Source organism: Garra rufa, chromosome 8, assembly GCF_049309525.1.
Source record: "Garra rufa chromosome 8, GarRuf1.0, whole genome shotgun sequence".
Lineage (NCBI taxonomy): Eukaryota > Metazoa > Chordata > Actinopteri > Cypriniformes > Cyprinidae > Garra > Garra rufa.
In genome coordinates, this window is record NC_133368.1 from 10250089 (window position 1) to 10272409 (window position 22321).

Below are 22321 nucleotides of genomic sequence, written 5' to 3' on the forward strand. Positions count from 1 at the left end.
CAGTGTGAAAGATGGATCTCAAAATCATACAGTCATTGCTGGAAAGGGTTAAAATTCCCCCAAAATGCTAAAAAACCAAAGAATTTGTGTGACCTGAATATTTTTTCTATCACTAAACAAAAAATATAAAACAAAGCTGAGGATCATTCAGGTAACAACACAGTATTAAGAATCAAGTGTATGTAACCTTTTGAACAGGGTCATTTTCATAAATTCAACTATTATTTTCTCTTGTGGACTATATGTAAACGTCTTTATGTGAAATATCTTATTCAGGTCAGTACTAAATAAAATTATTATTTGTTGGTAAAATAATTAATATTTAGCAGATTCTGCAAGGTGTATGTAAACTTAAGATTAACAATATTATAAGTGGTTTGTATTTGAATAATTTAAAGTTTAATTACCAGCATAAGTTTACTAAGAGGAGGCGTACTTGAGGAATATCAATAGATATTGGCCATACTGGCTATACCGCAGTAGCAGTAGTTGCATAATTTTCTATGAACAAATTGCATAATGCTCCATTCAGTTTGCCCCGCCTGTGATTGGTTGTGTTTTCTTTTATTTCCCTTCCCTCTCGACTTTCAGACGGTCTGCTCTTTTTACCGCTCTGGATATTAGGAAAATAAGCAACGGCATTCGCGTGTACAGCGAGAACATATGACATGTTTTCTCGCTTTTCCGTCAAGCGTGTCCTTCTCAGGACGTCTGTAACCAGGAAGTAAGTCTCTGTTAGTGCTCGATAACTTGTGTACTATGCGTTCTTTAAAATCAGAACTGTAAGTCGGTAAATGCGAAACTGAGCGTGTCATGATTCGCGTCGTCGCTCGGTGGACACGGTCATGTTGAGGCTTTACGCAAACGTCCTGCTGATATGACATGGTAAGTGGGTTTGTTTTTGTTTAGCTGCTGAAGTAAAGTAGTCGCTAGACGTGACAACAACTGTTGAACATGCAGCACAAATAAATGCTGCCGCTTGTAAACTACAGGAATGAATGTCGGTGGAGTGTGTGTTTGACGGGATTTTAATATTCTGTACTTCTGAGGCGTGGACTCGGAGGTCAGATAAAGAGACATTTACAAACGTCTGCTGTCGTTACAGCTATAAACAGTCATTTAGCAGTAACGTTAGTATATATCATTAGCGCGATGCATACATTCCCAAGGCTGTGAAATCTGCGCTGAACTTGACTGTTGTACTGGTCAGTCCAGTCGTCTGCGCAGTAAGTTAACTTTAAGCCAATGCTACTGCACTGTTGCCACGGTTTTATTTTCTGTTCTGAGCCATTATTAATGAACCTTAATCAATTGTCACGACATTTCTTGAGCTCATTTAGCCACAACAGTTGACCCAATAATCCATTAATATTAACATTGGCACAGCAGAAGTTCTTCCGTGCTTTAATAGCCTATTTAGTTGTTTACAATTAATTCTGCCACATATGGCTGTGATTTGACAGGAAGCTGCAGGTAATTACATCTGTGCTGATATATTATTACATATCAGTTCAATGAAATAATTAGTTAAGAACATGCTGTCAACTGTGCATTATCACAAATAAAATTAACGAATTCCATATTATCCTAAAGCTGTGATAACATTTACTCACCCTCATGTCATTCTGAAACACTTTGAAGTTCTTTGAAGGATAAAAAGGCTATTTTGAGAAGAAATAGTTTTTTTTCTCCATAAAATGGAAGTCAATTGGCTCCAACGTTCTTTGATATTTTGTGTTTCACTGTAAAAAGAAAGGCATACAGGATTGAAAGTATATGTGGGTGAGTAAATGATGACATACTTTTCATTTTTAGGTCAACTATCTATTGAAGTTCGTTCTCATTCAGCTTTTGTATCTCTACTGGTTCATTAATTTGGCTTCAACTGGAGACTTATTAGCTTTTTGCCGATTAAAGCTTTTTATGTTTACCATGAAATTAAAGCTGAAGTCTTCCAAGGCCGTTGTACTGTTGGCTACAGCTTTGAGATTAGATCTATTGCTTGCATTTGTATTAAAATTCAGAGAGAAGAGCGAGACTGACATGAGAGACGTGAAGGTATGCTCAGTTACAGAATGACCTGGATGAACGGTCACTATTCAGAAATATTTGACTGCATGCCATGACCAAACCAAATTAGTTTTTGAGAGAGCTGTGCACTGTTATGAACTTGCAAGTCATCAGGCCAAGTTAGCTAGATTATATAGTTCTGCATCAGAACATTTTAATATATACAAACTTGCAATTCTGAGGAGAAAAAAGATGGATGTGCTCTCAGAAATGCAAATTTATATCTCAAATTTCTGATTTAACAAATCGCAACTGTGTGTTATAAAGTCAGAATTTGCGAGATATAGGGCCTACAGTATAGTCAACATTTGAAGTGGATCAAAACCTTGAAAGTTGACCTAAAACCAAAGCAAAACCTGTTTTTGTCTTAGGACAACACTCTTAAAAATAAAGGTGCTTTAAAAGGTTCTTCAAGCAATGCCATAGAGAACCATTTTTGGTTCCACAAAGAACCATTCAGTCAAAGGTTCTTTAAAGAACCATTGTGGTTCTTCAGATGTTAAAGGTTCTTTATGGAACCATTTAGACTAAAAAGGTTTTTCTATGGCATTGTGAAGCACCTTTATTTTTAAGAGTGAACTTTAATAAACTGTTTTTGATCCACTTCAAATGTTGACTACACTCTAAAAAATAAAGGTGCTTCACGATGCCATAGAAGAACCTTTTTTGTTTAAATGGTTCCATAAAGAACCATTTTTTACAATCTGAAGAACCTTTTGTGAAACAGAAATGTTTTTCAGATTATAAAAAGGTAAGAAATTACCTTTGAAGATGGTTCTTTAAAGAATATTTGACTGAATGGTGTCTTTGTGGAACCAAAAGTGGTTATTTATGCTATGGCATTGCTGTGAAAAACATTTTAAAGCACCTCTATCTTTAAGAGTGTACTATAAAAAAATGTCACGATTACGAGATATAAAGACTTTTGAGTTTTTTGTCACCAAGAAACACAGACTTAAAGCCCGACAACATCTGTTCAAGACGATATGTTATGTTATGAACATATTAATTATCATACCACTTACTCTTTGCCTGAACATTGTGTTGTGTTTAGAATGTCAGGATGTATAACTCCTTATTTTCATTTTCATGTTATTTTGTATTATTTTCCTCATAGAAAAAGAATAAATCTATTAAGAGGAAATGTACTGAGTCTGACTAATTGTCTTTTTGACGCAGTGTCTAGGGTCTTGAAATTAAACTAAATATATTATGGCTGGCCGTATAAAAGTGAAATGGTAGATGCTGCATTAGATTTAGATCAGCTCATATTGAATTTGATTTCTTTTGTTTTGTTTTTTTGCATGTTGAACATTATAACCATGCACATTTATGTTAAGCTAATAAGTGCAATGGCTAATCAGAGGCATTTTAGGCACTGCTGAAAATGCTTGGGTTTAGTAAGGCCTTTGCAATCTGGAAGCCTGTTTCAAAGAAACAGTTGCCTTAAAAGCCTTAAAAATGGAATAAATAAATAAATAATTGCCACTAAGTTTGTTTACTTTTGTTGTGAGAAAAACTTTGCAGTGCATTTGTAAAGTATACTGCCTTCCAAAGGCAAAGTGCAGTAACTATGCCAACACTGAAACTGAGAAAAATGCCTTTAAAGTTTTTATACCAGCTAGTCAAACATGCTGACACTCTCGTTTCTCTGAAACGAGACAAAATTGAACCAGGAGACTTTGCCACATGACAAAACCATTGTCACAAACTCCATTTTAAGCCTTAACTCAGTTTTGACCAAATGTGTAGTTACTGCACTTTGCCTTTGGAGGGCAGTATAATTGTTTCTTTTTTAAAATTAATTATTTATATATAGTTTGCTTTTGTGCAAGAGCGTAGATTTGCTCTGGACATTGGTGGGGACCTATGACAACACCCCCTACCCCCCCCCCACCCCCCACCAGTGTTGCCAGACGTACGATAATTATCGTATTTGTACCATAATTTTGACCTCTGTACGATGTACGATCAATAATACCACAATGTACGATAATTTCAGAATTTTGTGACACCATGGTCGTTGTAATTATAGAGCTTCTATTCTCAAAGATCTAGCTGTGTGGATACTACGTCTACCTGCATGATTGTGAGGAGACGTGAACGTGGCGTTACGCATGTCTTTCATCCAATCTTACGTCTTCTCTATGGCGTTCATCCAGGGTCAAATATATGACGCTGCAACGTGCACTCGTCTCACTGAACGTGACGTCTACGTCTGTCGAACGTGACGTCTACGTCTGCCGAACGTGACGTCTGCGTCTGCCGAACGTGACATCTGCGTCTGCCAAACTACAGTTCGATTGCCTGAACGTCTGCGTGACGTCTGCGTCTGCCCTAAAAAGATGTTCTAGCATGTATTTACCACTAGGAGTCTCTAGACCAATACAAAAGATTGCATTTGTAAACGTTATAAGTTTTATAGTTTCACCAAAGTTTGTTTGACAGACGATCTGACAGAATTATACAAAAAAAAAATCAAAGCAATTGTGCTGCTTAATATTTTTCTGCATTTTAACTGGATTTATTGATTTAATATTGCATATTATTTTTCATAATATAGACATCTTATCAATACAAAATTACTGCTGAGTAAAAATATTCAATTTTTTTAAAAAATGGAAAAAATAAATAAAAGAACAATAAGATAGGCTAAGTGTCGCTCTTTTTTTCAAAGAATCGTATTATGTTTTAAAGGTAAATTAAAGCAAAGAAGATGAAAAAAAGTTAGGTGTTTGAAAAAAATTTAACTATGTATTTTTTTCAGGAAGGCCTATACTGAATTTTTTATTTATTTTTTATTTTTTTTATTTTTTTTACAGCAACAGTCTCAGGTCTAACAGACGATTGCGATCAACGGGTTGGCCATCATTGATTAATTCAGGCTTAATTCGTTCGTTGCTTTGATTTAACTAAATCCTTGTCACAATTTAGCAATGTCGTGTGCAGGACATTCAATTGAGGTAACGAATATTCATGCACTCAATTTAGTAAAATAAGAAAACGAATTCCTGCTGACTTTTTTTTTTCCTGCATGTCATGTGTGGGGCTGTATGCTTTGATATGGCTTAAAACAACAACAACAACAAAACTCTCAGCAGAATCTGTATTTTACCGTTTCTGTTCATGCGTTTCTCTGTATTATTGCAGTTCATCCATTTATTTAGGGTATTGGTTACCAGATCAAGACTGTCTTTGTTTTCTTTTCTCTTCTCTTAAAATTATATTTAAAATGGCTTTCAAAATTATATTTAAAACTGACAAGAAATATGTAAAAATTAGTGGCTACTTATAGCTCATCTCTTTTAATTGAATATGCCGGTTGATAACAGATCCACCACAAAGCGTCCGGTCAGAGACTTCTGGGGGAATAACCCATTTATTGTCACCACAAGCTTGCATGTGTCTGTTTTTTAATAGGCAGGCACGCACACACACAACTTTAGCAAAGAAAAGTCATCACAGTACAGCTTGCATCCATACACTTTTCCGAACTATTGAACTCTGCACGGTAGGCGGGAGCAGAAGCCTGCGCGTCATTTCTAGACCCCTGGTTGGCTCACGGAAAGGATGCGTCAACTTAGCTGATATCAAAAGAAACTAAGACACTTAAATATATATACTTAATAGTGGCCTTTTTTTTTTTTTTTTTTTTTTACAAAATAATAAGCTTACTCATCAAAATAGACACAAACCTAATACAAGTGACCAGAGCCCTGCCCGAGCCCAGCGGGCACCAGTGAGCGCGCCTTCAGCGCATTTTCAGGAGTTCCACAAATCCACGATCAAGCGCACATAAAAGGCTAAAGATTGCCTAAAGATTCCTGTTCCTGAACAAGAGAGCCCATCCTCTTTATTTTTTTTTAAATAGAAAAAGCACAGCAATTTGTTGATATTGTTTGTGAGTGCATGCACGCAAATACACATAGATCCTTTACAGTTACGAATAATGTAGCCGATTACTCTTACCTTTACGTGCAAAAAAAAAAGTCGGCGTATTTTAAGATGTTTGCAATGCAAGTGTTCGCGCTTGCTCCTCCATGTCTAGTAAAGCGCGCACTAGCCTCCACTATAAAGATAAATATATGAGTCTAAGAGCGCACAGATGTGTTCAACGTTTAACATTTTGATATGCTTGAACTCCTTAATATCTATAGATTTTATTTTAGGCAAGTCGTCATAGGCGGAGGGTGAACCAGCTCTAGGGTAAGGCTAACTCATAAACTCGTCTTTTTAGGAAAGAAAATAGACGCAGGTGTCACGTAGGCCAATAAAATATTTTTAATGGGACTGAATTGTATTTAATGTGATTACAATTTAATAAAAACATTAGAAATTGATCATTTTAACGTTTCATTTTAAGTTATTCAAACAGCGATTATAGGCCTATTCAGAATACTACATTATCACTAACCTTGCAAATCTCACTCACCAAAAAAAAAACAAAAAACAAAAAAACAAACAAACAAAAAAAAAAAAATATATATATATATATATATATATATATAAAATACGCACATACAGGATTTCTTCCAAGGGTACGCAGTGTTTTTTTTTTTTTTTTTGTTAAGGCCAAATGATGACGGCTCAAACTCAACAAAACAAAATGGTAGAATACATCTATCAAAAGCATGCTTAGTTTCTGCTATTAAATTAGTTCGGTTTAAAAATGGAAAAGTGATTATATTTCGTTTAGTTTTTTTTATTGAGTTAATTAAGCAAAACTTTTGAAGCATTTTTGTTCGTTAATTGTATGTTTTTAAATGATGAGAAGCGGCCAGCAGCAGTGAGTCGATCATCTATATTTGATCAATTTAGCCTTCTCAAAGCATAAGGACTTGCCTAAATTAAAATCTATATATAATATACAGTTCAAGCATATCACACATGTTAGTTTAAACGTTTAACCTTGATAAATCCGCGCTGTTGGACGAATATCCAATCGTTTGTGTGGAGACTTGAAGGCAGCTGAAGCAGCTTGAAATGGAGGCACCAGTGCAATCACTTTTTTTGTGTAAAAACTATCAAAACATAATGTCTTCATTTTTGCTCATAAAGGTAGGAGTAACATCATTCTGACCTGTAACGGGACAATTTTTCTTTTAGTGCACAGTGCACTCACAATAAACAACTCGTTGTGCGTTTATAAAATAAAGGAAAACAGAAGATGCGCTTTCTGCCGTCTGTTCTTGAACAGCATCGCTTCACAATGAACATAGAAAGCTTTAAATGACCACTTTAAAACGAAATTCAAATCGAAAATAGAAACCTTCATTAGGTTATCTGTAAAGATGTAAAGATATTTCTATATAAAGGCACGTCCAATGAAGAGATGGCAAGTAATTTTTTTATTCATCTCCATTATTGATGAATGTCTAAAATATAAAAATAAGGAAAAGCCTAAAACAGGCCCCATTATATTTATTTTATAATTCTATTAAAATTAAAATATTATAAAATATAGGCTACTATAAAATTATAATTACAATTACAAATTATACTGGCATAGGGTATATTAAAACATAAAATTATTGTAGCAGCTTATATCAGGATTGTCACAGGATTTTGCCGTACATTTTCGTTCGTTCACAAGTGATCAAGACATTTCTCCGGAGCACAATGTTTCAAGAAGGACTGTCCAGTTTAGCTTTTCTAATATTGGAAATATTCCTGCGCTCACAACATCGACATAAAATCTGCAAAGACTTTTGCACCAAAACGCTCGCAGGGCGCAGAGTTGTTTGGGATTGTCAGTTAATAAAAAGAATAGATAGGTTAATTGGAAAAGATTGTATAGAAAGTTATTTTTTCTCAAAATGTAGCATACTCCTCTAATTGTATATACAGTACATGCAAAACTAATGTCTTTCAGACATGTTGCGTGTTTATGTATATATATATATATATATATATATATATATATATATATATATATATATATATTAAAAACAGCGAGTCTTATGTATAGGTCACTGAAACGTGCTGGCTCATGGATTTTATTTAGCCTATACTATAAAAAAAACAGACCGTGGCCTATGACATATGTGCATTATCATTGTTGAGGAATCCTCCTGCTATTGCTATAAAATAACAATCAAATCGGAGCAGCAGCACTTATAGACTTGTATACTTTGTTATCTTGAAAAAAAAATAATATGCACGTAATTAATGTATAAGTTAATCGGGAAAAAGATGCTTGGAACTGCAAAAAAAAAAAAAAAAAAGAGAGAGAGACAGACGCAGACGTCACGTTACAAGTCAGACGCAGATGTCACGTTCATTGAGAGGAATGAATGAAGGGCAAGTAAATTGTGCATTGGCTCACACACTGCAATGAGCCGTGTGAGCACCGTGTTATGATACGTGTTAGAGAAAAAATAAATAAATTACTTCACTGCTACACGTGAATCACGCGTGACGTCTGGCTCAACACTTCACTGCCACACTATGGCGTTCATCCAGGGTCAAATATATGACGCTGCAACGTGCACTCGTCTCACTGAACGTGACGTCTACGTCTGTCGAACGTGACGTCTACGTCTGCCGAACGTGACGTCTGCGTCTGCCGAACGTGACGTCTGCGTCTGCCAAACTACAGTTCGATTGCCTGAACGTCTGCGTGACGTCTGCGTCTGCCCTAAAAAGATGTTCTAGCATGTATTTACCACTAGGAGTCTCTAGACCAATACAAAAGATTGCATTTGTAAACGTTATAAGTTTTATAGTTTCACCAAAGTTTGTTTGACAGACGATCTGACAGAATTATACAAAAAAAATCAAAGCAATTGTGCTGCTTAATATTTTTCTGCATTTTAACTGGATTTATTGATTTAATATTGCATATTATTTTTCATAATATAGACATCTTATCAATACAAAATTACTGCTGAGTAAAAATATTCAATTTTTTAAAAAAATGGAAAAAATAAATAAAAGAACAATAAGATAGGCTAAGTGTCGCTCTTTTTTTCAAAGAATCGTATTATGTTTTAAACGTAAATTAAAGCAAAGAAGATGAAAAAAAGTTAGGCGTTTGAAAAAAATTAACTATGTATTTTTTTCAGGAAGGCCTATACTGAATTTTTTATTTATTTTTTATTTATTTTTTTTATTTTACAGCAACAGTCTCAGGTCTAACAGACGATTGCGATCAACGGGTTGGCCATCATTGATTAATTCAGGCTTAATTCGTTCGTTGCTTTGATTTAACTAAATCCTTGTCACAATTTAGCAATGTCGTGTGCACGACATTAAATTGAGGTAACGAATATTCATGCACTCAATTTAGTAAAATAAGAAAACGAATTCCTGCTGACTTTTTTTTTCCTGCATGTCATGTGTGGGGCTGTATGCTTTGATATGGCTTAAAACAACAACAACAACAAAACTCTCAGCAGAATCTGTACCGTTTCTGTTCATGCGTTTCTCTGTATTATTGCAGTTCATCCATTTATTTAGGGTATTGGTTACCAGATCAAGACTGTCTTTGTTTTCTTTTCTCTTCTCTTAAAATTATATTTAAAATGGCTTTCAAAATATATTTAAAACTGACAAGAAATATATAAAAATTAGTGGCTACTTATAGCTCATCTCTTTTAATTGAATATGCCGGTTGATAACAGATCCACCACAAAGCGTCCGGTCAGAGACTTCTGGGGGAATAACCCATTTATTGTCACCACAAGCTTGCATGTGTCTGTTTTTAATAGGCAGGCACGCACACACACAACTTTAGCAAAGAAAAGTCATCACAGTACAGCTTGCATCCATACACTTTTCCGAACTATTGAACTCTGCACGGTAGGCGGGAGCAGAAGCCTGCGCGTCATTTCTAGACCCCTGGTTGGCTCACGGAAAGGATGCGTCAACTTAGCTGATATCAAAAGAAACTAAGACTCTTAAATATATATACTTAAAAGTGGCCTTTTTTTTTTTTTTTTTTTACAAAATAATAAGCTTACTCATCAAAATAGACACAAACCTAATACAAGTGACCAGAGCCCTGCCCGAGCCCAGCGGGCACCAGTGAGCGCGCCTTCAGCGCATTTTCAGGAATCCACGATCAAGCGCACATAAAAGGCTAAAGATTGCCTAAAGATTCCTGTTCCTGAACAAGAGAGCCCATCCTCTTTATTTTTTTTTTTAAATAGAAAAAGCACAACAATTTTTTGTTTTTGTTTGTGAGTGCATGCACGCAAATACACATAGATCCTTTACAGTTACGAATAATGTAGCCGATTACTCTTACCTTTACGTGCAAAAAAAAAAGTCGGCGTATTTTAAGATGTTTGCAATGCAAGTGTTCGCGCTTGCTCCTCCATGTCTAGTAAAGCGCGCACTAGCCTCCACTATAAAGATAAATATATGAGTCTAAGAGCGCACAGATGTGTTCAACGTTTAACATTTTGATATGCTTGAACTCCTTAATATCTATAGATTTTATTTTAGGCAAGTCGTCATAGGCGGAGGGTGAACCAGCTCTAGGGTAAGGCTAACTCATAAACTCGTCTTTTTAGGAAAGAAAATAGACGCAGGTGTCACGTAGGCCAATAAAATATTTTTAATGGGACTGAATTGTATTTAATGTGATTACAATTTAATAAAAACATTAGAAATTGATAATTTTAACGTTTCATTTTAAGTTATTCAAACAGCGATTATAGGCCTATTCAGAATACTACATTATCACTAACCTTGCAAATCTCACTCACCAAAAAAAAAAAAAAAAAAAAAAAAAAAAAAAAAATATATATATATATATATATATATAAAATACGCACATACAGGATTTCTTCCAAGGGTACGCAGTGTTTTTTTTTTTTTTTTTTTTTTGTTAAGGCCAAATGATGACGGCTCAAACTCAACAAAACAAAATGGTAGAATACATCTATCAAAAGCATGCTTAGTTTCTGCTATTAAATTAGTTCGGTTTAAAAATGGAAAAGTGATTATATTTCGTTTAGTTTTTTTTATTGAGTTAATTAAGCAAAACTTTTGAAGCATTTTTGTTCGTTAATTGTATGTTTTTAAAGTAATGATGAGAAGCGGCCAGCAGCAGTGAGTCGATCATCTATATTTGATCAATTTAGCCTTCTCAAAGCATAAGGACTTTCCTAAATTAAAATCTATATATAATATACAGTTCAAGCATATCACACATGTTAGTTTAAACGTTTAACCTTGATAAATCCGCGCTGTTGGACGAATATCCAATCGTTTGTGTGCGGAGACTTGAAGGCAGCTGAAGCAGCTTGAAATGGAGGCACCAGTGCAATCACTTTTTTTGTGTAAAAACTATCAAAACATAATGTCTTCATTTTTGCTCATAAAGGTAGGAGTAACATCATTCTGACCTGTAACGGGTCAATTTTTCTTTTAGTGCACAGTGCACTCACAATAAACAACTCGTTGTGCGTTTATAAAATAAAGGAAAACAGAAGATGCGCTTTCTGCCGTCTGTTCTTGAACAGCATCGCTTCACAATGAACATAGAAAGCTTTAAATGACCACTTTAAAACGAAATAATTCAAATCGAAAAATAGAAACCTTCATTAGGTTATCTGTACAGATGTAAAGATATTTCCATATAAAGGCACGTCCAATGAAGAGATGGCAAGTAATTTTTTTATTCATCTCCATTATTGATGAATGTCTAAAATATAAAAATAAGGAAAAGCCTAAAACAGGCCCCATTATATTTATTTTATAATTCTATTAAAATTAAAATATTATAAAATATAGGCTACTATAAAATTATAATTACAATTACAAATTATACTGGCATAGGGTATATTAAAACATAAAATTATTGTAGCTGCTTATATCAGGATTGTCACAGGATTTTGCCGTACATTTTCGTTCGTTCACAAGTGATCAAGACATTTCTCCGGAGCACAATGTTTCAAGAAGAACTGTCCAGTTTAGCTTTTCTAATATTGGAAATATTCCTGCGCTCACAACATCGACATAAAATCTGCAAAGACTTTTGCACCAAAACGCTCTCACGGCGCATGTTGTTTGGGATTGTCAGTTAATAAAAAGAATAGATAGGTTAATTGGAAAAGATTGTATAGAAAGTTATTTTTTCTCAAAATGTAGCATACTCCTCTAATTGTATATACAGTACATGCAAAACTAATGTCTTTCAGACATGTTGCGTGTTTATATATATATATATATATATATATATATATATATATATATAATATTTATATATTTATATATATATATATATTAAAAACAGCGAGTCTTATGTATAGGTCACTGAAACGTGCTGGCTCATGGATTTTATTTAGCCTATACTATAAAAAAAACAGACCGTGGCCTATGACATATGTGCATTATCATTGTTGAGGAATCCTCCTGCTATTGCTATAAAATAACAATCAAATCGGAGCAGCAGCACTTATAGACTTGTATACTTTGTTATCTTGAAAAAAAAAATAATATGCACGTAATTAATGTATAAGTTAATCGGGAAAAAGATGCTTGGAACTGCAAAAAAAAAAAAAAAAAAAAAAAAGAGAGAGATACAGATGCAGACGTCACGTTACAAGTCAGACGCAGATGTCACGTTCATTGAGAGGAATGAATGAAGGGCAAGTAAACTGTGCATTGGCTCACACACTGCAATGAGCCGTGTGTGCACCGTGTTATGATACGTGTTAGAGAAAAAATAAATAAATTACTTCACTGCTACACGTGAATCACGCGTGACGTCTGGCTCAACACTTCACTGCCACACGTGATTTACGTGACGTCTGCGTGACGTCTACGTCACGTCTACGTCTCGTCTGCGTCTTAAAATGAATGGATTTAATAGCAAAAAAAAAAAAAAATTTAAGACGTCAGTGAGACGTTCAGTGAGACGAGTGCGCGTTGCAGCGTCATATATTTGACCCCGGATGAACGCCATACTACACGTGATTTACGTGACGTCTGCGTGACGTCTACGTCACGTCTACGTCTCGTCTGCGTCTTAAAATGAATGGATTTAATAGCAAAAAAAAAAAAAATTTAAGACGTCAGTGAGACGTTCAGTGAGACGAGTGCACGTTGCAGCGTCATATATTTGACCCCGGATGAACGCCATACTTCTCAACCAATATTATCGTGGAGAATGGCTCTCTCTCAGGAGCACAAGTTAACGTTCCTGTCGCACTTAGGTCAGTTGTTTCAAAACTGAGGTTGTTAGTTTAACAATAAAGTATAGAAAATGAGTGCTGAAAAGGATAAATAGCTGTAACATCTAGATAAATATCTTTATTTTGAACGTTTGACTCAAATACGATAATTTTCTCCCAAATACGATAATTTTGAGCTTCTGGTACGATACTTGGACATTTCCAATCTGGCAACACTGCCCCCCACCCCAACTCCGTCCACGGAATGCATGTTTTTTTTTAATATGCTGCAAAATGCAAAATCACTTTACATTAATACTAGCAATGCTTCGATTGATATTAATCCACTCGAAATGCAATTCATTAAGTTAAATTAAGGAATAGTGTAATGTTAAAGGAATGTTTAATAACTGACAAAAAGATAGTTTAATAAAGATAAACATGCCATTTAAACAGCAATCATTTTATTTCACTTTTTCTGAGTCTTAGTGTGCAAATCTCGAATCAAATCATTAATGTTTGCCAAGTCAGTGAATGCATTTTTAAAACTATTTGTGCGAAGTGGTTTGTCTATTGGTGAACTGCAACAGACAATTGCATGGCAATATTAGCATGTAGCATGATATCAACTTCTTTCACAAGACTAATTTCTGACAAATAGTCGTCATTAGATTAGGAGAACTGACAGGGATCGTATTTATACTTTTACATTTAGCTGTTTAATCTGCTGTTAGTTTTAAGCCGTATTCACAGACTATAGATTGCCCTGCTATAATGAATGTGCGTCAAAGCTGTAAAAAACAAACAAACACTTGCATTAACGTTAACTGTTGTCGTTACTTTGATGGACTTTGATGGATTCACCAGCGAACTTGAAGTGACTTACACTTCTTTGAAAAAAAGCTCCTTCTGTCCAGCTTCTTTTTATTGCTGCCGCCATCCTCACATGTATGTCACACAACACACCTACTTGCACGGGAAAAAAATACATTGCATTTATGGCGCTGCTTGTATCTGAACGCAGCCATAGCCTCTCACATAATAGCATGGAAAGGCACAGCCAATCAAAATGTTCATATGTGTTTTGGGGGCGGGAGGACTCAAGGAGAGAACGTATCCCTTTCTGCGTGTCTAGGTTAATGTTGACAGCGCGATTTTTTTTTTTTTTTTTTTTTTTTGTTAAGTGGATTTAAATATTGGTGGGGACACATCCCCACCGTCCACCCTAAATCTACGCCCCTGCTTTTGTGGATGTCTTTCCTTCTCTTAAATTTAAGGTCACTGAGTGTGTGGTTATTCTCAATTTTATTCTTCTGAAACCTGCATCACAGCTGGTTTAATTAAACACACAAAGAACAAAAATGTTTTTGCTATTTTTTTTTTTCAGTCGATCTAAATATCCGAGGAATGCTTTGTGCAGTTTGTACTGTTGGCCTGTTTCGAACACATTGACCTAGTTGCAGTTAACTAAGTATGCAGCTGCACAAATGCAGCACTGTGTTGTTTAGACATTCAGTAGAGTAGGATTTTTCCATAGGGAAATAAATAATTACTAAAATTAACTTTCAAATAAAATAAATTATGGTAGCCTAGAGCTAAGTAGTCTCTTAATGAATGAGTCAGATTTTTACTATGCAAATAATTATACACAATAAATGTTGCATTACAGTGAAACTATGGAACTACTTTTATATAACTTTTCTGCAATCTCAGCACATTAATAATGATTTATCGAGTGATACTGAGAGAAAAAGATATTAAAAAAATATAATTGCATTTTAAAATGTTTAACAAGCCTTAAAACTATTTATTTAGTCTGTAGTACAGACTCTATTAGTCTCTAGTATAGTCATAGTAATATTTGCATACTGAGTTGTGAATGGTTGTCATCCTTGCATATATTTAACCGTTTATAGCTGCTTTTACTCATCACAGTGACTATGTGATGACTCTTGTGTGCAATCGACTGAATGAATCCATGTACTGAGTGTCATGGGAACCACGAAGCAGCTATGAAGCTGCTTTCATCTATACAGAATCAAAGACTTTGCTTAAAGGAATAGTTCACTAGATAGATTACTTGCTCACCAAAGGATCTTCGCAGTGAATGGGTGCCGTCAGAATAAGCCGTCAAACAGCTGATAAAAACATCACAATAATCCACAAGTAAGCCACATGGCTACAGTCTATCAATCAACATCTTGTGAAGTGAAAAGCTGCATGTTTCTAAGAAACAAATCTATTAACTTTAAACTGTTGCTTCTAGACAAAATATGAGTCTATAATACATAATAATGCATATAGTGATACATTTCTCCAAATCTGTTGCAATTAAAAATGCCCTGAGGATGAGTACATTTTTAGATAAACTATTCCTTAAAGACTTAAACACTTCTATCTTGCAAGCACTAGTATTTCTTTCAGGAAATCATAGTTATTTTTCAGATTTAAAATTTTAAGCTTTCATACCTTATCAAGGCATACTTTAATAAACCCATAACTAACTACTTGATTAAACAGGCTAAAATATGGCAGATGTGTAAGGACCTGCCAATTTTAAAACCATTAGTTTTATTCAAGTTCAAAATAGGATGAAATCAGTGAAATCACAATTGCAATGTATCAGGCCATTCCTGTGTAATGACATGACTAAGTGCATTTTCACCTTTATTAAAGCAGCTGGATGTCACTGCAGGCTGTTAATGTAGCCTCTAATGTGATTTTAGTGAGTGTTCTCTGTCCATTCTCTCTCTCTCTCATATTCTCTTCCTGTCTCTCTCCCCTCCCCACAAAATAATTTCAATAGGTTTGACAGCTGGTTATATAATTGAGCTTATTATTGAACTTACTGGTAATTTCACAGTATTCCAGCAAGCATTTGGAATGCATATTAAGCACTTGAATATAACAATTCATGTTCCCTGGAATTATTTTTTGTAAACCCGAGTATTATTATTATTTTTTTTGTTACAGTTACTTAAAGTTGATTTTTTTTTTTTTTTTTGTGGTGTACAATATGACGCCATCAGAGCAGAGGAAATGTTTAATGAAATGCATTGTAGGACTTCAATCAGTGAATGAGTGCACAGTCTCTGTGAATAATGAACACTTAAGTATGCTTTGTCAGCCAGTGGTTAAAATTATACACAGGGAAGCATACTTGACTAAATGATTAACGATAAAGCTATATGCAAGAGGACCTCTAGACATGCAAATTATGAAGTGCTATATGAGTGAAGTCCACTGATGTAAATTTTAATTGTACTTTCCATTAAATAATAATAATAATAGAATATTTTTTACTCAGAAGTTGCTTATAAATTCCACAATTAGTTATAAAGAAACTGCACATAACAAACTGAATTAAATGTGACATTTAATTGTGAAAAGTTAAAAGACTGAAACAATGCTTTCATGTAAAAAAACATTAAACTACTAAAATTACTACAATTAACTACTAAAAAATATTTTTGCTGTATATCACAACAAAGCTCAATCTGTCCTAATTTTTTCCCCTCACGTGACACAGATCGACACATGTCATAATGAAGTGCCATTACATTTTATATGTGTGAATAAACCAGATATGTTTGTTTTTTTTTTGCAGTCAGATGTAATTATTATAAAAAATAGAATTCTGCACTTCTGCGGTCTGTTTTTTTAATTAAAAATGAAAAAAATTGTGAGTACACCACTCACAATTTAACAACCATTTTAGTATATCCTCTCAAGGGACAATATTATAGAAATGAAACTTGGATATATTTTAGAATAGTCGGTGTGCAGCTTGTATAGCAGTAAACATGAACATCACCAGAGCTGCTCGAAGAGAAAACCTAAACATTTCCTAGTTTTATTTGAGAAAAAAACATTGTTAAACACACTCTGAAACTCTAAAGTCCACTACAACCCGTCAAAATTAAAGTTTGATTTAACTTGAAGTTATGACAGAAATACAGAGGTGTGGAAAAAGTGTTGGCCCCCCTCCTGATTTTTTTATCTGACAAAGATAACACAAGTAAACACAACATGCAGTTTTTTATGAAGGGAAAACAAAATCCAAACTCACATGGCCCTTAGTCTCAGCCTCAGATGTCACGCCCACTGAACGTTGGCTAAACGTCTGATGCATATGGTACACTTAACACTTCAGGATTGTCGAAGTCGTCATCTGATTAGTTGAATTTGACCGGATTTCCGGGAGACGCGAGTGTCGCGTTTATTTTCGGTCCGCCGGGAAACAAAGCGCAGACTGATTTACTCACGTTTTGCTAAAAGGTGCTTATGCAGACGCCATTGTTGTTATATACATTTGCGACGTTCGCGAACAAATTACTGACTTACTGCTTGTGCTCCCTCTTCTTTGTTATCTTTCAATGCTGGTTATTTCAGTGACTGACTTGTTGCACGTCAGTCTGTTGTTGTGGGGGCATTTCCACGCACTGAAATGTGACGCTGAGCGAAACGAACTGTGATTGGTTGTTTGACATGTCGGTCAAACGGCCTTATGGGCGGGCCTTGGCCAATGAATCTGTCTGAATCAGTCCTAAGGTCTGGCTACGCGAGACTACGTGGCCCTGTGTGAAAAAGTGTTTGCCCCCCTCCCCTGTTAAAACATAACTGTGGTTTATCACACTTGAGTTCAGTTTCTCTAGCCACACACTGTCCTGATTACTGCCACACCTGTTCACAATCAAGAAATCATTTAAAAAGGTCCTGCCTGACAAAGTGTAGTAGACTACAAGATCTTCAAATGCTACACATCATGTTAAGATCCAAAGAAATTCAGGAACAAATGAGAAAGAAAGTAATTGAGATCTATCAATCTGGAAAAGGTTATGAAGCCGTTTCTAAAGCTTTGGGACTCAAGTGAACCACAGTGAGAGCCATTATCCACAAATGGCGAAAACATGGAACAGTGGTGAACCTTCCCAGGAGTGGCCGGCCAACCAAAATTACCCCAAGAGCGCAGCAACGACTCATCCAAGAGGTCACAAAAGACCCCACAACCGCTGCTGAGCAAAAAGAACATAAAGGCTCGTCTCAGTTTTGCCAGAAAACGTCTTAATGATCCCCAAGACTTTTGGGAAAATACTCTGTGGACTGACGTGACAAAAGTTAAACTTTTTGGAAGGTGTGTGTCCCATTACATCTGGCGTAAAAGTAACACAGCATTTCAGAGAAAGAATATCATACCAACAGTAAAATACGGTGGTGGTGTGATGGTTTGGGGCTGTTTTGCTGCTTCTGGACCTGGAAGACTTGCTGTGATAAATAAAACCATGAATTCTGCTGTCTACCAAAAAACCCTGAAGGACAATGTCTGACCTCAAGCTGAAGCGAACTTGGGTTCTGCAGCAGGACAATCCAAAACACACCAGCAAATCCACCTCTGAATGGCTGAAGAAAAACAAAATGACTTTGTAGTGGCCTATTCAAAGTCCTGACCTGAAACTTATTGAGATGCTGTGGCATGACCTTAAAAAGGCGGTTCATGCTCAAAAACCCTCCAATGTGGCTGAATTACAACAATTCTGCCAAGATGAGTGGGCCAAAATTCCTGCACAGGGCTGTAACAGCCTCGTTGCAAGTTATCGCAAACGCTTGATTGCAGTTGTTGCTGCTAAGGGTGGCCCAACCAGTTAAGTTTAGGGGGCAAACACTTTTTCACACAGGGCCATGGGGGTTCGGATTTTGTTTTCCCTTCATAATAAAAAACTTCATTCAAAAACTGTTGTTGTGTTTACTTGTGTTATCTTTGATTAAAGTGTGACAAAAATGCAAAAAAATAAAAAATCAGGAAGTGGGCCAACTCTTTTTCACACCACTGTATACAAGCATTATGAATGTACTTAAAAATAATAATAATGACAATAATACTATTTTTTTAATAATAATACATTTATTTAAACATTATTAAGGAATATCATGTTTGTCCATGTTTTAACTTAGTATTCCTGTGTTGTGCAGCACTTTGCCAAAAACAAAAGTTGTTGAATTTTCATTTGATAACATTTGATTCAAATGTTAAAATGGTATATACATTAGGCTTATAGCTTTATAGTTTAATTGTTTTTATTTATTTATTTGTTTACTTATTTATTCAATACTTTCATTAAAATGGTTTCAAGTTTGTTGCAATAAAGGATTTATACACTCAAATAACCTTTCCTTTTTTTCTTTTAAGAGTCACTGACAAGAATTATTGTTTAATGTATACAGTGAAACCATACTTCACCAAATATTTTGGTCATGGCTGTTTCGTTAGCACAATTCTGAACTGTTGTACAGACATAAAAACTAAATGTTATGGAATAACTCGCAACAAAAATGTGCTCAATTGCAGAAAATGTGACGTTCCTCAAAGTTACACCCAGATTTTCAGACTTCTGAATCCATTTACCTCAAAATCATGGGGCCTATTTACTCACTAGATAGCTATGAGAGAGAGTGACACATAAATATTTCCTGATCATAAACGTAGCGGTGTATTTAAAAATCAGTCTTAGCCAATAAACAAAAAACATACACTGTTTTGGTAGTGACATTTTTTTACATGAAGTTTAATGGTTTACAAAGAAAATATAAAATGTTTTTTTTTTTTACTTCACTTTTTTAAAATTTGTTTTCATAAGGCCATGTGCACAACCTCAGAAAATATTGGATTTCAGGAGAAAATCTGATTAGATCCACGTTTAGCTAAAGTGTGAATGAGGCCAAAGAGAAAGTATTCTGACCTAAAAGTGAAGGGTCATCTCACTGTATTAGCTGAAAAAATACAGCATTTTTTGTGGCAATAATTTGCACGCTCCCAATGTGCTGTGTGACATTTTCCAGTGACGTAGTAAAAAGACGGATCAATAGAGCATTAGCAAAATGTATTTACACAGCTGAATACAAGACATGCTCACATCCCAGTTTCATGTGTTCACTAATTGTTAGTCACGTACAGAAATGTGTTAATGCAGAGTTGAAAGTTGAATCCTGGGTGTATTTATGACCACAGGTTAGCTAATAACTACATGTACAGGTGTACATGTTTGTTTGCTGTTACCCATTACCTTGATGAATTTAGGATTTGGCGAGGAATTGCAGGCTTTCAGAGCTGTTGTTCCAAAATGTAATTTCACAATGCAAATCCTAAACAGTCCAGAGGGTAGTGGGTCCACAGTGCTCTCAATCACAGGGGAAAGTGAACAGTGAAAGGCTAGAGGCGTTATTAATGCAGAGATTGAGCGGATAAGAGGCAGGGTAATTGGAGCTGTGGGGGGAGGAATTAGCACTTGAGAGCTTCCTCTTATTTTCTGACTAACCTGTTCTCAGATTATATGAAGGCAAAGGAAAACACTCTCGGAAAATAGCACATTACTTAACCAGAAGGTTGTTGCTCTTTGGACCCAGAATGAACTCGGACTGACCTTACAGAGTTCATCCGCGTCAACTGTTAGCGATAAAGGTTTAGGCTCATGTCCTTAAACACTTTAATCTGCACCAGTCTCCGTAAAATAGGTCACTATTTTTTTTTTCGTGGCCTTTCTTTGGTCAAGTACAGATGTGTGGAAGCAAATATTTGCATGTTTCAATAAAAAATAAATTAAGCTGTGTTATATCAGTGAGGTGACAGTGAAGGATTAATAATTACAGTCACAGTTTTATAGAGGATTGCTGAAGTGAAAGAAAAAGCTGTTGTTCTTTACTCACCCTCATGTCATTATAACCTGCAGGTAACACAAAAGCAGAAGTTTAGCACAATGTTGAAGCTGTACTGTGAACAGGCCACAGTAAAAAAGCATAGTCTTTACTGAAACACTTTTTGTTTGTTATTAAAGCATAAAAAGTTCTTCAGCCTAGAGCGGTGAGTGATTTTCTCTTTGTCTTGTGTTTAATTAATATTAAGCACACACTTGACAGTAGTCACTTTATTACACGCCAACCTAATATGAACGTGATCTCTTTACCAGCCGTTTAACTTTACAGACATAAATGACTGTCTTTTTTTAACTTATGCATGTTTTAACATAAACTTGCGTGTGAAAGAGAACTTAGTGTAGTACTCACATGCCATTTGACAGCCGCTTTCTGTCCAGGTACTTTGGATGTGTGCACTCAGAAAACTCTATATCAGAAGAATAAACTGAGATGTCTTTGAAATGCGTGATTTCGGCGCTATAGACATGATCATTAAAACCAAACAGATGTTTTTAGCAGAGTATCTGAGGTACGATCTGTAAAGGCACAGCTCTATTCTGGAAAAGGGGGCGGGGAGCAGCAGCTCATTTGCATTTAAAGAGCCATGCATGAAAACACCGTGTTTCTGCTTCCACTCAAAATAGGCATTTTCAAAATTATATGATACATGATCTGTGGGGTATTTTGAGCTGGAACTTCACAGAGACATTATGGGGACACCTGAGACTTATATTACATATTGTGAAACGGAGCATAATAGGTGCCAGTTAAGAGCCACATGGATTTAATTTACTATTACGCACATATTTTCATTCTTAACTGTTTAGGCATGCACCTTAAAGTCCACGTGAAATCTAAATGAAAGTTTTATGGTTTTTAGTATGAATATGTTAGCCTTTTAAGGTTATCTATAATTATTCCGCCAATATGGAACAATGATTCTGACGACCTCACCCTGCACTTCAGCTTCTCATCAAACTTTCTGTCCAATCAAATGCCCTCTAGAATCCAAAGCGTCTCGCCCCCTACACTATAAATAGATGCTGAAAATTGGTCACTTTAAACTTATTCTAAAAGGTAACCATGTGCTAAAAGGTAAAAGTTGTGTTTTGGGCCATTATGCTTTGGCTCAGTGGCTCAAATGAACTAAAATCGAAAGCACAATGTGTCTTGAATCCCTTCATCAAGTCTGTTTTCACTGCTTGTTTCAAAGCATGCACTTCATTCAGGTGATCAGTTTATAATCCAGTGTTTTCTACGTCTCAGAACAGCTCCGTTCACAGTAAATGCAGTGAATGTGCATTGTGGAAACACAATGGCCACTTGTTATGCTCTATTTTCATGGCAGATAATTACACCATTTCACTTGATTTGTAGCGAGATGTTTTTGTAAGCCTGTTTTTACTGAAGCTGGTGAAAAGTTCTACTTCCTTTTCTGT

At 35.4% G+C, this 22321-nt stretch overlaps 1 protein-coding gene across 1 annotated transcript in view; it reads left to right on the forward strand.

Moving 5' to 3' along the window:
• Positions 1 to 538: 538 nt before the first annotated feature.
• Positions 539 to 22321, forward strand: part of nr1i2 (nuclear receptor subfamily 1, group I, member 2) — a 73211-nt gene continuing 51428 nt past the window's right edge. The window contains exon 1 of the mRNA XM_073845409.1: positions 539 to 885. Coding sequence (XP_073701510.1) covers positions 883 to 885 — 3 coding nt within the window. The 5' untranslated portion in view covers positions 539 to 882. The remainder of the gene's footprint in view (positions 886 to 22321) is intronic.